Source organism: Trachymyrmex cornetzi, unplaced genomic scaffold (genome assembly GCF_001594075.2).
Source record: "Trachymyrmex cornetzi isolate Tcor2-1 unplaced genomic scaffold, Tcor1.1 scaffold65, whole genome shotgun sequence".
In the NCBI taxonomy this organism is placed as follows: Eukaryota; Metazoa; Arthropoda; class Insecta; order Hymenoptera; family Formicidae; genus Trachymyrmex; species Trachymyrmex cornetzi.
In genome coordinates this window covers 507,352-525,052 of record NW_017299970.1, presented here as the reverse complement: position 1 = coordinate 525,052, position 17,701 = coordinate 507,352, and the positions used below count along the sequence as shown (strand labels likewise).

The following is a 17,701-nucleotide window of genomic DNA, read 5'->3' as shown; positions in this document are numbered from 1 at the left end:
GAATAGTGACAGTGCTTTTGTGAGAGCGCTGTGGGTTCCGTCTGCTTCCGTCTGCCAATTGATTATCTGTAATGACTACACTGTGTATATCTATACTGTGATTGAATTATCATAGGTTGATAGGTCTCGTGTGTAATCAGAGTAGATTTGATACGTGAACACGTGCGGGGAACCACAATCATGGTTCAGCAATACCAATCGCCTGTGCGAGTTTACAAGCATCCTTTCGCTCTTGTCATGATGGTGTGTTTAATGCTATGCGGCCTTCAAACTTGACTGTCATAAAATATTTATTGCATTTCGTGCTCCTATGTCCTTCACAGAACATATGCCATATCCCAGAAAATCCAATAAACGATTTCTCATTGCGAATACCTATATTGAACTATATGGAAGTATCAACTATCTTTTAAATATCCCTTTCTCTTTTTTCTCAATTTTTTTTAAATTTCAACTGCATACAAATTTTTTGTCTTTGATCTTTTTGCTTATCAAGTATTCCATGAGTTATTTCAATTATAATATGATGCACTGAGCAAGCAAAAAGACATTTAAAAAATCTTATTCTCTCTTTTACAGGCATACGAGCGTAGGTTTCCAACATGTCCACAGATACCAGTTTTTATTGGATGTGAAATTATGTTAGATGAAGAGAGTGAGGATGGTGCTGTTAGAACTACAGAAAGGCGATGTAAATTAAATGTTGAAGCACCTTATATTTTAAAAAAGGTTTGTTTGTATATATGTGTATAAGAAAGTTAGATTGTCATGTATACTTATTCTGATACTTAGTTTGGTAGATCTAAAACGTCCTGTATTTCCAATATTAGATTTTGTTATTTTTTTTAGAAAATAATATAGTAGCTGTAAAAATATTTCTTAGAGAAACTATAATAATTTCTTATTGGTATAAATCCTATATTCATTAATTAGTAATTTATTTCAGATAATTGGTGTGGATTTTGTATACTTTATTCAAAGGAATGTTTTAAATAGGCGCAATAGTGTTTTAGAAATAGAAGCATACAATGAAAGCTTTGCCACTAGAGTAACTGTTATTGAAAAATGTAAATATTTTGTAAGTATTATGTATAATAAATATTTATTATAAAAAAATATGTAATAATCATAATAAATTTAATTTATGTATCCTTATAAATTTGTACTTTATATTAGGAATACTATATCTAGAATATTTTCTAATTACATATAATAATTGTACAGTCTAATACCATTGTTTGCACATATTTTTAGATTCACCCTGAAAATCCAGAATGGACTTGTTTCGAGCAAACTGCAAGTTTAGATATTAAAAACTTTTTTGGTTTTGAAAACTCAATGGAAAAGTTAGCGATGAAGCAATATGCCCAAAATATTGCAAAGGTAATATATATAATAATTACTATATCATATCTATTTTTAAAATAACAGATATGATTAATTATAATAAAATAGAAATTACAATTTTTTTATTTCATAAAATGTAATTACATATTTAATTACAGGGTAAAGAAATTATCGAATATTTCATAAATCAATTGAAAGAAGAAGGTATTACCTATGTTGCTCCTTGGGACGATCCACAGAAAAGATCTTCTGAAGAAGAAAAGTAAGTATAGTGCATTAAATTAAATGTAATGCATTAGAGTCTCTTTGTACATTTTAATTGCATAAATTTCACGTTGCTTGTAAGGGAACATCATGATGGACGAGCACTTCAGACATCAAGAGCACATATACACACTCACACGTATACAAGTGATTGTTTCTGTAAAATAATATTTAAAACCTTACAATTTGTAACGTCTTACAATTTTAATTTCCAGCCTTAAACATTTAACACATTTTACCTAAATTCATACTAACAATTTATATTGAACAATATTTTCGGTCTGCAATGGTTACTTTTTTTATATAGGAAAAATGTGGACGAAAATAGTGAGTTATATAGCGAAAAAGAATTATGTAATACCGACAGCAAACTGCCCAGAAACAGAGGTATATTACCTTTTTGATACATGTTATTTTGCTATAATAGCGTTACATGTAACGAGTAGTTCATTTTATGTTTGTTTTCTTTAATTATAGAAATGCAACTGTCGTCGGATTATATAGAGAGATACTTAGGAAAACTAGATATGCTTCAGGAAAGCAAATTAGTGCAGCTTAGACATAGCATTGAAGAACTAAGGGGTAGTTCCGTACCAGGTTATGCAACGCTTCTACGGTTCTTAAGGGCCACGGAATTCTCTGTTGAAAAGGCTAGAGAAATGTTAACACAATCCTTACATTGGAGAAAGAAGCATCAGATCGATAAACTTCTAGACGAATATGAAATGCCACAAGTGATTAAAGATTACTTTCCTGGTGGCTGGCATCACTTTGATAAAGGTAATCGGTCTATAATAAACTTGCTGCAAATGTCACGCTATCCTAAGTTATGGTATGAAGAATAATGAGTCAGTATGTGATATAAAAGAATATCTGACATATCACATCTTCTATTAATATATTCTTTAATGTAGACGGACGACCTTTATATATCTTAAGGCTGGGTCAGATGGATGTTAAAGGTCTACTTAAATCTATTGGGGAAGATGAATTATTATTATTAGTAAGTTAAAATTGAAAAAGTTTTAAAATTGAAAATTTTTCGAAGTGATTTAATAATATCTTATTTTTCTATAGGCTTTACATATCTGTGAAGAAGGTCTGCACTTGATGGAAGAAGCTACTACTGTTTGGGATCATCCGGTCTCCCAATGGACACTATTAATAGATTTAGAAGGTTTAAATATGCGACATCTATGGAGACCTGGAATAAAAGTATGATGATTATTTTAAATAATATAAATGAAATAAAAATTTTAAATAAAATAAATACTTCTAACTACCTATAATTCCTTGATATACTGTTATAAATTGTTATATTGTTAACTCTAATAATTTTATATTTGCTTAATTTTTGCTTCAGGCATTATTGAGAATAATAGAAATAGTTGAAGCAAATTATCCGGAAACAATGGGAAGAGTTCTAATCATGCGTGCTCCCAGATGTTTCCCTATTTTGTGGACACTTATCAGCACTTTTATAAGTAAGAATTTTTGAAATTAACTTAATTATATAATATAACGTTTTTCTAATCATGTCATATATCAAAATTACAGATGAAAATACTAGGAAAAAGTTTATTTTTTATTGTGGTACAGACTACCAAGAACAGGGACCCGGTGGTCTTAGTGAATACATTAATCAAGAATTTATTCCTGATTTTCTCGGTGGTTCCTCAGAGGTAAGACAATAATATTAATAATATTAAATATTGCAAATATCGCACTTATTAACATGAATATTTAATACATAATTGCGAATAGTTATGAACGTCTTTATATTAGTATAAAAACCATTTAACAGGTTTTATGTAATATATTTATTTCTATATATTATTTTAATAACTTATTTTGATCATATTTTCTTAAAAATTATACAATATGTATTATTTTATAATGATTTATGATATATCATTAAAGGATTATAATAATTTTTTTAAGGAGTTTTTATTTTTTGAATGTAATATTTTATGAAATTTCTAATTATCTTTCTCCTTTGGAAAAAAACAATAGTGCCGTTTTTTATATTTATTTACGTTGGAGTAATATATTTTTTGTATACGTGTTGAATACTAGGAAATGAATATATGCGAAGTCTATAATATGGTACCTCGAAGATTTTACATTTTCGACGCAACTGCGAACAGCGTAAGAAAACGATACAAAATTTATGTTAAATATGTTGTAGAAATTTTTTCTGCAGCTAACTGGCTTTAGTGAAAAAATTTGTGACGTTTTTATAGTTATTAAAAAATGCACATTGTGTATATCATTATATATTAGAAATATCAAAGAAATTAATCAGAAAATTGTTATGTGTAATATCAGCAGTTGCTAGATACATAGGCATTGTCCGTGTGTCATATTCGTATGTTCTTATCTGTGATCATCCACATTTGAGAGAAAACAATTTTATGTAAATCATCTATGTCGTCATAATTTTGTTATTCATATATATATATCCTGTATGAAATACAGGAATTTTGTCAATAGTCTACGTTGAAACATTTCTGTGTATTATCAAATATATAGTATTGAGATATGATCAAAATCATGTACTTATACATATAATGCACGCAAGTTTAAGCACTAATTCGGAAATATAGATTAACACTGCGTGCACAAAAAGTGAAGTAATTTTGCGTATTCTTGCTAATTAAATTTCAGAGAGATTTTACACAAACTAAACTCGAAGCATCTATCAATGAAACATATTAAATTACATACTTGCAATTCATTAGTCAATGAATAATTCACGAAAGCTATTAAATATCTGAAATTTGATTTGCTATTAATCTTCATAAAATCTTAAATTTTAAATATCTTTAAGATTATATAAGCAATCTAAACAAATACAATTAAATATATGTCTAAAATTATTCTCTTTTTATCATAAATATCAGACATACGTAATGGAAGGTGGAGTAGTACCGAAAAACTTATATAGAGTGGATTTGGAGGGTATCACCGGTGAACACGAGCACAGTCTGTATCACTCTATTAGCTTGAGCCGTGGTCAAACTCATCATGTGTTCATAGAATCGGATGATCCGGGTGCTGTCCTGACGTGGGATTTCGATGTAATGCGTCATAATGTAATATTTACAGTGTTTCACAAATCTCGAAACAGTGAAAACGGTGCTATTTCAGGTACATTTTAATATTAGGAACAATGTTATGATGAAACAAACATAACATTTTTTAATTAAAATTAACAATATAATATGTACAGTTTACAAGCAATAATTATTTTATAGAACTTCCAGAGCTTGCAATAGGGGGTGATCATGAAATTGTTGCTGCAAAAGAATTGAAAGATAATTACATTAAAGTCGAACATAGCATAATTTGTCACGATGGTGAAAGCATCCAAGTACGTATTCATGTAATTTGTGTACTGTATTGTATTTTTGATATTGTATTTAGTTTTATATATTTAATGAAGTCAATATTTTTAAACAAGAAACCGGCCGAGTAAATGTAACAACATAATATAGTGAAGAACGCCTTTAAGTTCAATATTTTTAATATTTTTATATCCACAAATCGCTTATTTGTTGCAACAACTATATAAAATTACAATAACTATTTAATTCAAAACTGTTATTTTTTTGCAGAAAAGAATGGAAACTTAAAAAAAGAATATACTTCAAAAGAATTTTTATTCCTCTACAATCAGTTGTTACATTTAAATTGCACTTAAAATCAACGTTACAAAATTTGTATAATTTGGAAATAAATATTAAAATTAATTTTCTGAAAAACTTTGTTTTTGAATCAGTGTTGAGTATAGTAGCAAATAAGCGACATCAGTTATAAATTGAACAAGGCACAAAAATATATTCTTAATATAATATTTAATTAATTCTTGTGTATATTGAACTTTAATTTATTATTACGTTAAACTATATATGATTTAAATTGTAATTTATTGTTTCTTCTGTGTCAAAGAATTTGCATATAAACATATTTATAATAATATAAAATTTAATATACTATATTATTTTCTCGTAACTATTTTATTTATCTATTTTTATAAATAATTGTATGCGATTATTTTGTATATATTAATAATTATAATTACATAATTATTGCTTCTTTGGAATTATTAATTCTTTTTATATTATAGGGTACTCATATCATGCAGGATACAGGTACTTACGTATTACAGTGGCAAAATCAAGAGGATCAAGTCGAATTTCTTCCATCCATTAGTTCTCATAAGGCTCAACTTATGTACTTTTATGAAACATTACCAGCTGCACATTACAGGTACTTATACATATAAGATGTATATTTTTATTTTTATGTAGAATAATCTTATAATGGTACTTTTTTTTGGCTTCCTTTAGAGGTTCAATGATGAGTTTACAGTCAGCCATAAGCGGAAGGTCAGAAGCTAGTTCATCCTTATCCAGATGAAAAGCAATGAGTACGAATGTTGAATTGCAGGAGACATGAAAACAAATTTTATTCGTAATATTTTAGCAATATGTGTTGTAAAAACACGAATTTATTGTTTAACGAAGCTAAAATACAATTCATATTTTAGTCTGATATTTTTATTTTGTTGACGCGGTGAAGCTTCTCTCTTTATTCATAAACAATTCAGTATTGTTTCAAATCTTAAGCCTAAAATACTCATTTCCATAGCTACATAACCGATGTTATCATATTATATATATAGCTGTTAAGCAATAATACAGTATATAATAATGTTGTCTAATATATTTAAACTTTATTTTTTCATATAAAAATAAATTAGATGAAATTTAATACTCAGAATAGAGTCATATGTACATTTTAGAGATTATATTGTAATATAAACAGTAGAAAACTCACTGCAAGAGCATATTATAGTTTTAAGCTCCAAAGTGGACGATAATCCAAATTGTGCAAGTGAATTGTGATTTAATATTAATTTATATACATATATATTTACATAAAGAACACGGGTAACAGAAAACGTTCTTCCCTCATAAACTTACATTTTACTAAAATTTTGTCTTAAAGAAAAATGCATAAGCATACTAATTTTTATAGCATAATAGTAATTTTATATATTATAGTGAAACCCCATTACATTCCATTGTTGAGTGATAGAACACATTATGCTATATTTATATCATTTTTTACATACTTCCACAAAACATATTATGCAAGAAGATTAATAATCATGTAATAACAAGTTCTCTAATTAGATAATTGATAAGAATTATAGTTTAGAATATATTAATTTATTATTGATATCTTGTTCGAATTAAACATTAGCAGTAACTATAGTTTCAAATAAAGCTACTAAAAAATTAATAAGAACATAATATATTTAATAATTTATTATGTGCCAAAACAAATGTAAAAACTAATAAAAAATATTTTCAGTACAATAGAACAAATTTTATCATAAATGAAAGTGGAAGAAAACTAGTTTTGAGATAACAATATAATTGTATACAGAATATAATTTATCAATTATTTATTAAATATATGAATGTTTTGGCAGTAATATAATATTTTAATAAATCTGTTATTGTTCATTTTCTGGTAGTCTTTAAACGAGAGTCCTTAATTTTAGATGTATAAATTATCTAATAAGTTAACGTAATGATATGTAAATTAATAACGATTAATTAATTCTAAAACGCAGGATACTCGAAACATATAAATTATAAATAATTATAGTCAATTACAGTGTATAATATAAAAATAATGTTAAGAATGCTCATACTTTCGATGGCAAATATTATATGGAAATATAAGCTGAAAAAGCTTTCGTGTAAGAAACTATCTTTAATCATCAAAAGACATAATTTGTGAGAACACAAATTCTATTATCAATTCATTATATCAATAAATAGAAACATCTTTCTATGTGTCTTCTTACCAAATTATGTCTTGATTGCTGATTACAACTAATAGTTCAAGTGAGAAAACATATTTTTCAAATGCAGATTTTTAGAATGAATACAGATGTGTTTTTACTAGGATATATAGCGAAATGAAATTATATGGCCGGCCAATAATTGTTAAATAGTTAGATAAAGATATCACGTTTATCGTTTATCACGGTAAGATATAATTAGCTATTTTAAAATGTAGTATAACTAGTATACGTAAAAAGTGTAACAGATTATTATATTATGTGAAGAAATAAGATGTAAGTTGTATGAGAGTATACAACTTATTGTTTTAATAAGACAGGAAAAATTTGTAGAATTTATTACTTTTCCATAGTATGCAGTTTGTGTCTTCTTTACTACTAGAAACTATGTAGCAACTCAGAAATTATAACATTGTCTCAAAGTAGGGGAAAAATTATGTATGTCACTAATTTGAAATGTCACATAAATGTAGCGACGTAGTTAGTAGTACTGTTATTTCCATTGTCATCACACACAACGTTGAAGGCAATAAAGTTCAAACAGATTTATTCAAGGATTATTATTGAATAAAAAACCCGCTTTCAAATTTTAATATTTTATAACCAGTAAATAAATGTGATACATACTAGGGGATTTTCCTGAATCAGGATAAAGAAAGTAACAATAAGTATAGTTTAACAATTTCTTTGTAGTTTTTTTATAACACTTCTATAATTCATATGGAGTCTATGGAGAGTATATATACTTCGCAACCGTACATTTACGCATTCATTGTGTACAGAGTAATATATGTGTGAAATTGTTCGACATTACTAGACTAGGGTATACATATACACATGTAGTATATATTCCCAGAGCTATATATATCCTTACATATATCATGCAGGAACTCTATTTTTCAATCCATCTTAAGAAGAGATAAAATATAAAATTATTTTGTATTAAAAGTTATTACGTAAAAAATTCGCTCTTCGTATAAAAACAAAGAGACGAAGTACAAAAATTGTACAAATCGTATTTCTATTTACCTGCACGCATATAGCGTTACGTCATTTTACAACGTGACTATTTGTTTAAAAAGATTAAAAATGTAATACAGTAAGTATATTATATATTTTTTTTTGTAAATTAGAAAATCTTAATATTTAAACTTTTTTCTCAACATATCCATATCTAATATAACTTATTGAATGAATAAATGAACTATTTGAAATATAAACAATGTGTATACATAATAATATATTATTATAATAAATTATACTTTTCTTTCATTCTTATAAAAAAATAAAAAAATTACAAATATATTATCTTCATCACTTTTTATGAGATATACTCATCATGTTTCTTAATAAACACTATATTGAATAAAAGATATGCAGAACAATCTTACAAACAAATTTATAATAGTTTGTAATGATAAATTAATAATTCAAACAATGTGTGTATGTAATATATATGTAAATATCTGGGAGATAGTTTGGAATGTTTTTTCCATTTATTAATCTTCGATTTTAGGCATTATAAAAAAGATTATTGTGATTACTATATCACAATGATTTTAAAAATGATATAAGTATATCAAAATAATTAATGATTATGCTTGAATTATACAAAGACTTATAACAAATTATTATATTTTAAAGAGAATAATTCATGTAAAATAATATGAATATTTGTAAATGGAAGCTTTTTGAAATTTTTAAATATATTTTCTCGCAAATATCAATTCTGTTTTTACTGGACTTAGAATATATCAAATGGAGTATATAAAAAATTGATATTGTGGCTATTATGTATGACTTTGACTATAAAATTAAAAAATTATTATATATATTTAAATTTCATGACTAAAATATTAAGAAAGATGTATGTAATACAAATTCTTGGCAGGACTCTTTTGGTGAAAGAATATCCATATAATTATAGTCAAAGATATATATAACTTAATGCAACGTTATTATACTTTGGCATTTCTCTTTTTAAACTTCTTCATAAAAATGCTAATAGTATCAAGCAGAATTGGGAAATAACACGTTACTTGTAACGCTATTACCGTCATTTTTTTAGTAACAAATTTGTAACGACGTTATATTTTTTATTAATAACAATAATAAATAACGTAATTACTAATTACGTTTTTTGTATAATGGTAACGAATTTTATCGTTATTTTGTACAATACGTGTGTATTGATATAAGCAAGTTTTTAAAAAAGGGAATATTATAATGTTTGACTGTATTGCGATTAATCATATAATAGTAACCCTATATTTTTTGTTAAACCGGTCATCAGTAATTGGACGTTACTCTAAGAAAAAGATCGTTAAAATTTGGAAATTGTAATGACTCACTACTTTTGAGATAACGATAACAGTAACAAATTACTTTTTCCAATAGGTAACGAGCAACGGTAACGAATTACTTTTCTGAACGAATAACAGTAACAATTAAATTGTTGCTAGAAATTATCTTTTAAAAAAAGACATTAAATACACGCGTATTCCTCAAAAAATAAATGTTATATAAGTACTTTTCAAAAATAAAACCAAGTGGTATGTATAATTCAATAGTAACTTTAATTTTTCGCTAAAAAAATCACGATATCACAAAATTGCGTCAATTAAAATTTTTGCACATTATATTATTTAATGCAATCAAAGTGATTCAATGAATAATATTTAACAATAACGAGTTAAATTTTCAAGTAACTTTCCCAATCCTGATGTCAAGTTAGCATAACATCTGTTTGTCTCGACCTTGAAAAAAATCTTAACTTTTTCAGTTCCATGATTTAACATTGTCTTATATATTCTGAACTATAATTTCTACATATTAATTAATAGGTAGAGGTCACTAATACATACTGTAATATTTGGCAGAAAAATACATCGGATAGGCAAATCTCCTCAGAGTATAATATGAAATAAATATCTGACAATATATAAAAATCTCTTTTGGCATATTTTTAAGTACTGGTAACACCTTTACGAGCTACTAAAAGATTTAATACTGGATGCTTTCTTATATAAGAAACCGCTTTCTTGTGAGTTACCATTGTAAAATCATATCCATTACATTGCAATATCTTGTCATGCATTCTGAGACCACTTTTTGCCGCCGGTGATCCGTCGTGTACTTCTGTTACATATATTCCCTAGAAAAGATTCATTTCTATAAGTTCTTTTATGTTATCTTCATATAGTATATAGTTTATATAATAACGCTATATTTTCTACATACACACAAAATATGATATCTTACATTATCTGTATAACCCTGTGGACTTTTTGTAAAATCCTGATCAATACCCCCACCAATTTTAAATCCACATTTCATTACTTCTTCACCGTTTTCATTAATTTCTGTTTCTTTGTGTAATGTAATTGGTATCTATAACAAATCAATAAATATACACGTAACATATATAATGCAAAAAAAAAAATATATATATATATATATATACAGGGTGTTAGTTAAGTATGTTCCCAAACTCAACAGAGCAATTCTTTGGTTTAGTTCAAGTAAAAAAATCCATATAAACATGTGTCCTAAACGACTTAGTTTCCGAAATACAGGTGAATGTTCGCAAATGTTTGACGAAACGATAAATTGCGTTGGAGATATCTTCCTGCATAAATATGCCTTGCTTCATGTGAGTTACTATTCGCACAACCGTAAAGTGACAAAGTCAAAGTCACAAAATAAAAAATAGACTTTAGTCCTGATGTTGCTGCAAGTCAGTTAGCTTGAACATACGTTTTCGGGCCAAATTGTTTCAAATCCATTAAAATCGGTTTCATCATGCCTAAGTTTAAATTTTGAAATGACAGATATTTCCATCCCAATTGAGAATGAGAATGATTTGAGGAATCGAATAGTTGCTTTATGCGGGACAATATGTAACACACCTGGTATCTTTGAGCGTGTACGTCAATCTTTGAGAAGAAGGCTCGATGGATGTATCATGGAGCAAGGTGGACATTTTCAACAATTCATCTAATTGTTTTATTTCATCAGAAGAACTGAAGCCTGTTTTTGTTTTTCTGTTTTTGACTAGTTTTTGACTAGTTCAAGTTGTATTTCTTTCAAATAAACAGATTATTACTACACGTTTAAATTTTTTTATTTCAGAAACTAAGCCGTTTAGGACACATGTTTATATGGACTTTTTTTACTTGAAATAAACCAAAGAATCGCTCTGTTGAGTTTGGGAACATACTTAACTAACATCCTGTATATACATAATACACAAATATAAATATAAAAAAGGTAATAAATGAAAGCTGATGAGTCGAGTTGATTCTTCATGCTAATGTATATTACAAGATAGTAAGTACATACAAATTAATAACAAAGTCACTTTCGACATTCAACATATGTGGTCACCTTCAGTATGCTAATTAAGTAAATTAATCAAAACAAAATTATATAGATATTTAAACAATTAATTGTAAAACTATAAATATTGTAAATGTGCGTCAAACCACAATTTTTAACACTCTGCAAACAGTTTCAAGAAAATTAATTTTTAATTTTTGCATCAATATTCCATATTTGAGCATCTATATTTTATTTTGTTTTGATTATTTGACTTGAAATTGACACTAAAGATGACCATATTAAAGGTTGAAATATATCTGACTTTATTAATTCATATTTAATAACTTGTAATACATACTTATTAGCATTAATACGAAAAACAAACTCACAATCAGCTCATCGGCCCTTATTTATTATCCTTCATTTATCCATTTATTAAACTTACAAGCCTAGAAATCAATTTTTAATTTTTTAAAAAGGATCTGTTATTGCAATACTTATATATCCGTTCTTTTTAAGCACAGTTTTCCAAAGGAATAGACATCCTTATAATCAAAACTATAATACTTAATCTACTCCTTAAATACAGTAAAACTCAAGCTTCATTAAAAAATTTCTGTCATTGTTGTAATACAAGCCCTTTACTATCTCGCACATCTATTAATATTACATTATATTAAAATATTGTATGTATTATATAAAAAAAATTCTGAACTTTTATTGCGAGATAGAAATAAGACAACCCGCTATAGTTTGCTAACAGTAAAGGGCGTGTGTCGTGAACAACTATGTGACAAAATCTAGACAAAATCAGGATCCCTACGCTTAGGCACTCCATCGCGGTACCCGGCTGATGTTGAAAAGCCATTTTCGCGCACATAATCAAGTTACTCGGGCTCTGCCACGCGCTCTTTCCTTTTTATAATAAATTCCCTCCCTGACTCAAGTTCAACCGACCGATGACGCACCACTAATCACGACTAATAACCAATCCACGGCCCGTTTCTCGACAATATGTACTGCGCAATATGCGATTCAAATGAACGAGAAATTTGCCCGCTAATGAACGTCGGAGCAGCAAGACTTCTTGTCAATCTCGGAGCGCGAACAGATGATCGCTTAAAGCGGATCTACATCGAACAGAACTCAACGTCTTGACAGCCATGCGTAAAGTGCAAGAATTGGCTTAGTTTCCACCGAGAGTTTAAACCGGATCAGAATGTAAGAACCAACCAATTACAGTCGAGCATTCCCCTGTCGTTCGACTGTAACAGGGGAATACTCGACTGTAGTTGGTTGGTTCTTACATTCTGATCCGGTTTAAATCCTCGGTGGAAACTAAGCCAATGACCATGCGCGTGCAATCACAGCAATCGATGCGTTCCAAAACCTATCTAGAAGGGAAGTGTCTGATTACTTTGTCGCGAGTGTACGTAATTTTTATGTAATTATATATTCGTTGAATAAAAAGTATTTTACGAAAATAAAAGAAAAAATACGATGTCTCTTCAATCATCTAACAAATCCATTCCATATTCAACCTAGCATATATATGTTTTTTCGACACGATATGAAATAAACACTTCTAGGTTATAATGTTATATATTTTATATACTTTTTTCTTTAAATAATAATTCTAATAAGCGTTTAACAAATTTTTAAATATAAAACAGCAATTGTTTACGTATAAAGTATTAATAAAGTATTTTTAACGAAAAAAAAGAATAAATACCTTTTATTAAAAAGAAATATTTAATTTTTTCACTACCCAGTAGAAAGAGAGAGAGCATTAAAATATTTTATAATTAAATTTAATTTATTAAGAATCTTTTTTGACTAAAGGAAAAAGTTAAGCATAAACTAGTCTGAAAGAAAAGAGAAAAAAATAAAAGAATGATGTTATGTTCAATAGGAACAGACAGTGATTTGGAAAGCACTGCCAGATTTCACAATTACCTATAAAGAGATGCTGAAGCATAATTTCTTAAAAACATCATGGTGTAAGTTGCGCACGCGATATATACACAAGAATGTTTCTCTCTCAGAGGCATCTAAAAGTAAAGAGTGTGCAACTGCAAAGATACGTAATATCGGCATACTGGCACATATTGATGCTGGTTAGTATTATTTTGATTGATTACTCTAGTAATATTACTTTATTAATTATAGTGAATAAAACGTACTTGATTTGTTTTGATGGATATATTTAGATACAAATAACTATATTCTTCAGGAAAAACGACCACAACTGAAAGGATGTTATACTATTCGGGTCTCATCAGAAATATGGGAGAAGTTCATCATGGCAACACAGTGACCGATTATATGGAGCAGGAACGTCAGCGTGGAATAACAATCACCTCAGCTGCAGTCACGTTCAATTGGAAAAACTATCGTTTCAATTTAATAGACACCCCTGGTCATATTGACTTTACTATGGAAGTCGAGCAGACTTTGCAGATATTAGATGGTGCAATTGTAGTTCTAGATGGATCTGCTGGTGTGGAAGCCCAGACATTAACAGTTTCCAGACAAGCAGACAGGTATAATATACCTCGGATAATCTATGTTAACAAAATGGACAGGGCAGATGCTGATTTTAATATGAGTTTACAGTCTATTGAATCCAAATTAAATGTAGAAACACTACCTGTTCAGATCCCTGTAGAGAAGGCAGGAGTCTTAGAAGGTATTATAGATATAATAACTATGGAAAAATTAATATTCGATAAGAAAAATCAAGGTATGCATTTAATAAAAACAAAAATAGCTGAAAGCGAAGACGCAAGATTATGGAATGTTGCCAGTGAACAGCGACGACTATTGACCGATAAACTGTCAGGCTTAGATGACAAACTGGCAGACATTATTATAGAGCAAGAGTCTCTGGATAACGTACAGCCACAAATGTTGGTCGATTCCTTACGTAGAGTCACTATAGGTAGGAAAGGTGTGCCTGTAATGTTAGGAAGTTCCTATAAAAACATTGGAGTACAGCCTTTAATGGACAGCATCATTCTCTACCTACCGTCGCCTACGAATGTAGATCAATTGAATCCATATCGGTGCTTTGAGAATAATTTAGCAGCCAGAGTTTTCAAGATTGTTCATGACAAGCAAAGGGGACCAATCACTTTTTTCAGGATCTATTCTGGCAATATGAAAAAGAGTCAAAAACTGTATAATGTAACGCGTGGGCAAACCGAACAGTGTACTCGTCTATACATTGCTTGCGCCGACGATTATGAGGAGGTAACCGAAGTGAGTTACGGTAATATCGCGGCTGTAAGTGGACTAAAGAGTACTATCACGGGCGATCTAATAACGACAAGTCAATCCATAGCCAATCATGCTAAACAGATTATGCTCAAGAAGGACCCGAAGCAACTAGACTACGTGAAGAACTTCTTTGCATCTGGAGTAAACTTGCTCGATCCAGTTTTCTTCTGTTCTATAGAACCACCCTCCCTTTCGGCACAATCTGCCCTGGAGACTGCTCTTCAGGAACTGCAGAGAGAGGATCCTAGTTTGCACGTGAAGAACGATCCAGAGACAGAACAGATTGTTCTCGGAGGGATGGGAGAGTTGCACATAGATATCATTAAGCAAAGAATCAGGACAGAGTATAAGATTGATGTGGATCTGGGTTCCTTGCAAATCGCTTATAAGGAAACGATTCAAGATGCCGTTAAAGATACGCTATCTATGGAGCACAAGATGGGCCATACGACGCATAAAGTTACTATCATTATGTCTTTAATACCTAATTATGAGGGAAAAGAAAAATTGCTTCTTGACAAGTCTCCAGATAATGCTTCAAATATCGATAGTATTCATCCACGGGCAATGAGCGCGATTAAAAACGGTGTGAACGCTGCATTGCTACATGGTGTGAAATTAAGTTGTCCGGTGATTAATGTTGGCGTCAAGCTCCACTGGCTAGAAGTAGCACGCGGTACCTCAGATACCATTATTTCTGCCGCTACCTCACAATGCATTCGAAAGGTCGGTGTATATGATTTCCAAATAAATTCTATTAGTTACAATAATATTATTTGATGTTCATGATTTTATATATATAATCATTGCGTATTATATTATTATAAAAAAAAGGACACATTATTATGTTGCATTTAAGTAAATACGAAAATTTTATATTTTTTAATTTGAAGACAAACTACTGATTTTTTTTATATTCAATAGGATATTTAAATAACAATGTTTTTTATATGTGCACAGTTATTACAAGATGGAAATAGCATGTTATTAGAACCCATAATGCAACTGGAGATCGTTGCACCAGAGGAATATTCATCGAGTATTAATTCTGATCTTACTCGTAGACGAGCAGTAATACAACAAATTGATATGCGTGGCAATAATAAAGTGAATAAATTATATAATTATTATTATTGTTTGACAAAATGTGACTAAATTTGTATCTCATTTCATAGGTGATCAGAACTCTTGCGCCATTATCGGAATTATTGGGATATTCAACAACATTGAGAATCATCACATCGGGCAATGCAACATTTTCATTAGAATTTAATCACTATCAACTAATGGCCTCTATCGACGAAGAACAAGCTATCGAAAAAATTAAAGGATTTTAAAATGAATACTACTTCTATTAATAGTAGAAGCAATAAACAAAGAGATAATATTACTGAAAGTACAATTTCACTTCATTTTATTGACTCAATCTAATCAAAATATATTGCAACATTATCATTGGTGCGTTACAATCTCCATATACAATTCTCAATAGCGACTACTAAATATGATACAGAAAGCTTTTTATAATAAGCCGGAGCAGAAAAATCGCTAGCTATCAGAAAATCATCATTACAGCTTTCATTCATGCATCATAACTAGTAGTCGCGCATAAATATATTAATATTGCTTAAGATCATGCAAAAATGTCATACGTCGTAAAATATATGTATATATTATATTGTATGGAGGGATTAAATGTTATAATGTCGCGTGAGACTGGAAAAACGACAGCCGCGTATAAAAATTTATGCCAACGCAGATAACACGAAAGCGAGATTTTCTTTTTAACGTAAAAAATATTTTTAGCGAAAAAATATTGGAGAAAAAATTTAGGAATTCCCGCATTCGTGTAATTTTTATTCATCCGCCCTATAATATTAAATATACATTTAAATTATGCAAACTGTTGATCTATCTTAAGCGCAATTCAAAGAGCTCTTAAGACTCTTAATGTACTTAAAAGTTTGAGCTAAAATCTTGTTTTGTCTTATATTTTAAATTATTTTCACAATAGAATTATAGTATAAAATTTCACTTGTCTCATTGAATCGCTTACAAAACGACAAATCTTACATTCATTATTTCTAATTCGTTATTTTAAATATACTTATATCACTTGTATGCAGACATTATTGCTCATATCTGCGACAATTTTCTTTAAGGCGCAAATAACTATCGTTTTTTCTCTTCAAATATATTTTTCTTGCACCTACAATTTATATTTACAACAAAAAAAGATTATTTCATTATACAAAGTGACAATTTAAAATTTCAATTGACAAGATTCACCTATCAAGAGGGAAATATTTCATGTATACAAAGTTACAATTAAAAATGTCATATATACAAAGTTACAATTAAAAATTTCAGATTGACAAAATTCATCTACGAATAGGAAAGTACTGAGAATCAAATATCTATTCGCAGACTATTAAAATCTGAATACACAAATTTTTTCTATGTATGTGCTCGCAGTGCACGTAGAAATTTTGAAAGAAAGATACAGTTGAAAAGAAAAAGCGTTAGCTATTCATAAGCAAAATCGCGTGAAAGAACTTTTATTAAGAGTGACAAAAAAAATTTCGTTGTAAAGAGCACGCGCATAATACT

General features: G+C 28.9%; 3 protein-coding genes across 3 annotated transcripts; 2 read left to right on the top strand and 1 right to left on the bottom strand.

Moving 5' to 3' along the window:
- Window positions 1-6,237, top strand: retm (real-time). The gene is made up of 15 exons (XM_018516851.1): window positions 1-243; window positions 580-729; window positions 947-1,078; window positions 1,255-1,383; window positions 1,506-1,609; window positions 1,919-1,998; window positions 2,089-2,391; window positions 2,526-2,614; window positions 2,689-2,826; window positions 2,975-3,095; window positions 3,169-3,293; window positions 4,515-4,761; window positions 4,869-4,984; window positions 5,741-5,883; window positions 5,964-6,237. Exons 1-15 carry the CDS (start codon window positions 181-183, stop codon window positions 6,031-6,033), a joined length of 2,010 nt encoding a protein of 669 aa, XP_018372353.1. The 5' UTR covers window positions 1-180; the 3' UTR covers window positions 6,034-6,237.
- A 3,923-nt stretch (window positions 6,238-10,160) lies between these two features.
- Window positions 10,161-12,976, bottom strand: LOC108767128 (uncharacterized protein C45G9.7). The gene is made up of 3 exons (XM_018516852.1): window positions 12,636-12,976; window positions 10,754-10,882; window positions 10,161-10,646 (listed from the first exon to the last, which is right to left on the bottom strand). Exons 1-3 carry the CDS (start codon window positions 12,690-12,692, stop codon window positions 10,458-10,460), a joined length of 375 nt encoding a protein of 124 aa, XP_018372354.1. The 5' UTR covers window positions 12,693-12,976; the 3' UTR covers window positions 10,161-10,457.
- Window positions 12,977-13,214: 238 nt separating this feature from the next.
- Window positions 13,215-17,622, top strand: mRRF2 (mitochondrial ribosome recycling factor 2). Its single transcript, XM_018516837.1, has 5 exons — window positions 13,215-13,241; window positions 13,725-13,929; window positions 14,046-15,817; window positions 16,052-16,198; window positions 16,267-17,622. Exons 2-5 carry the CDS (start codon window positions 13,779-13,781, stop codon window positions 16,426-16,428), a joined length of 2,232 nt encoding a protein of 743 aa, XP_018372339.1. The 5' UTR covers window positions 13,215-13,241; window positions 13,725-13,778; the 3' UTR covers window positions 16,429-17,622.
- Window positions 17,623-17,701: the final 79 nt, after the last annotated feature.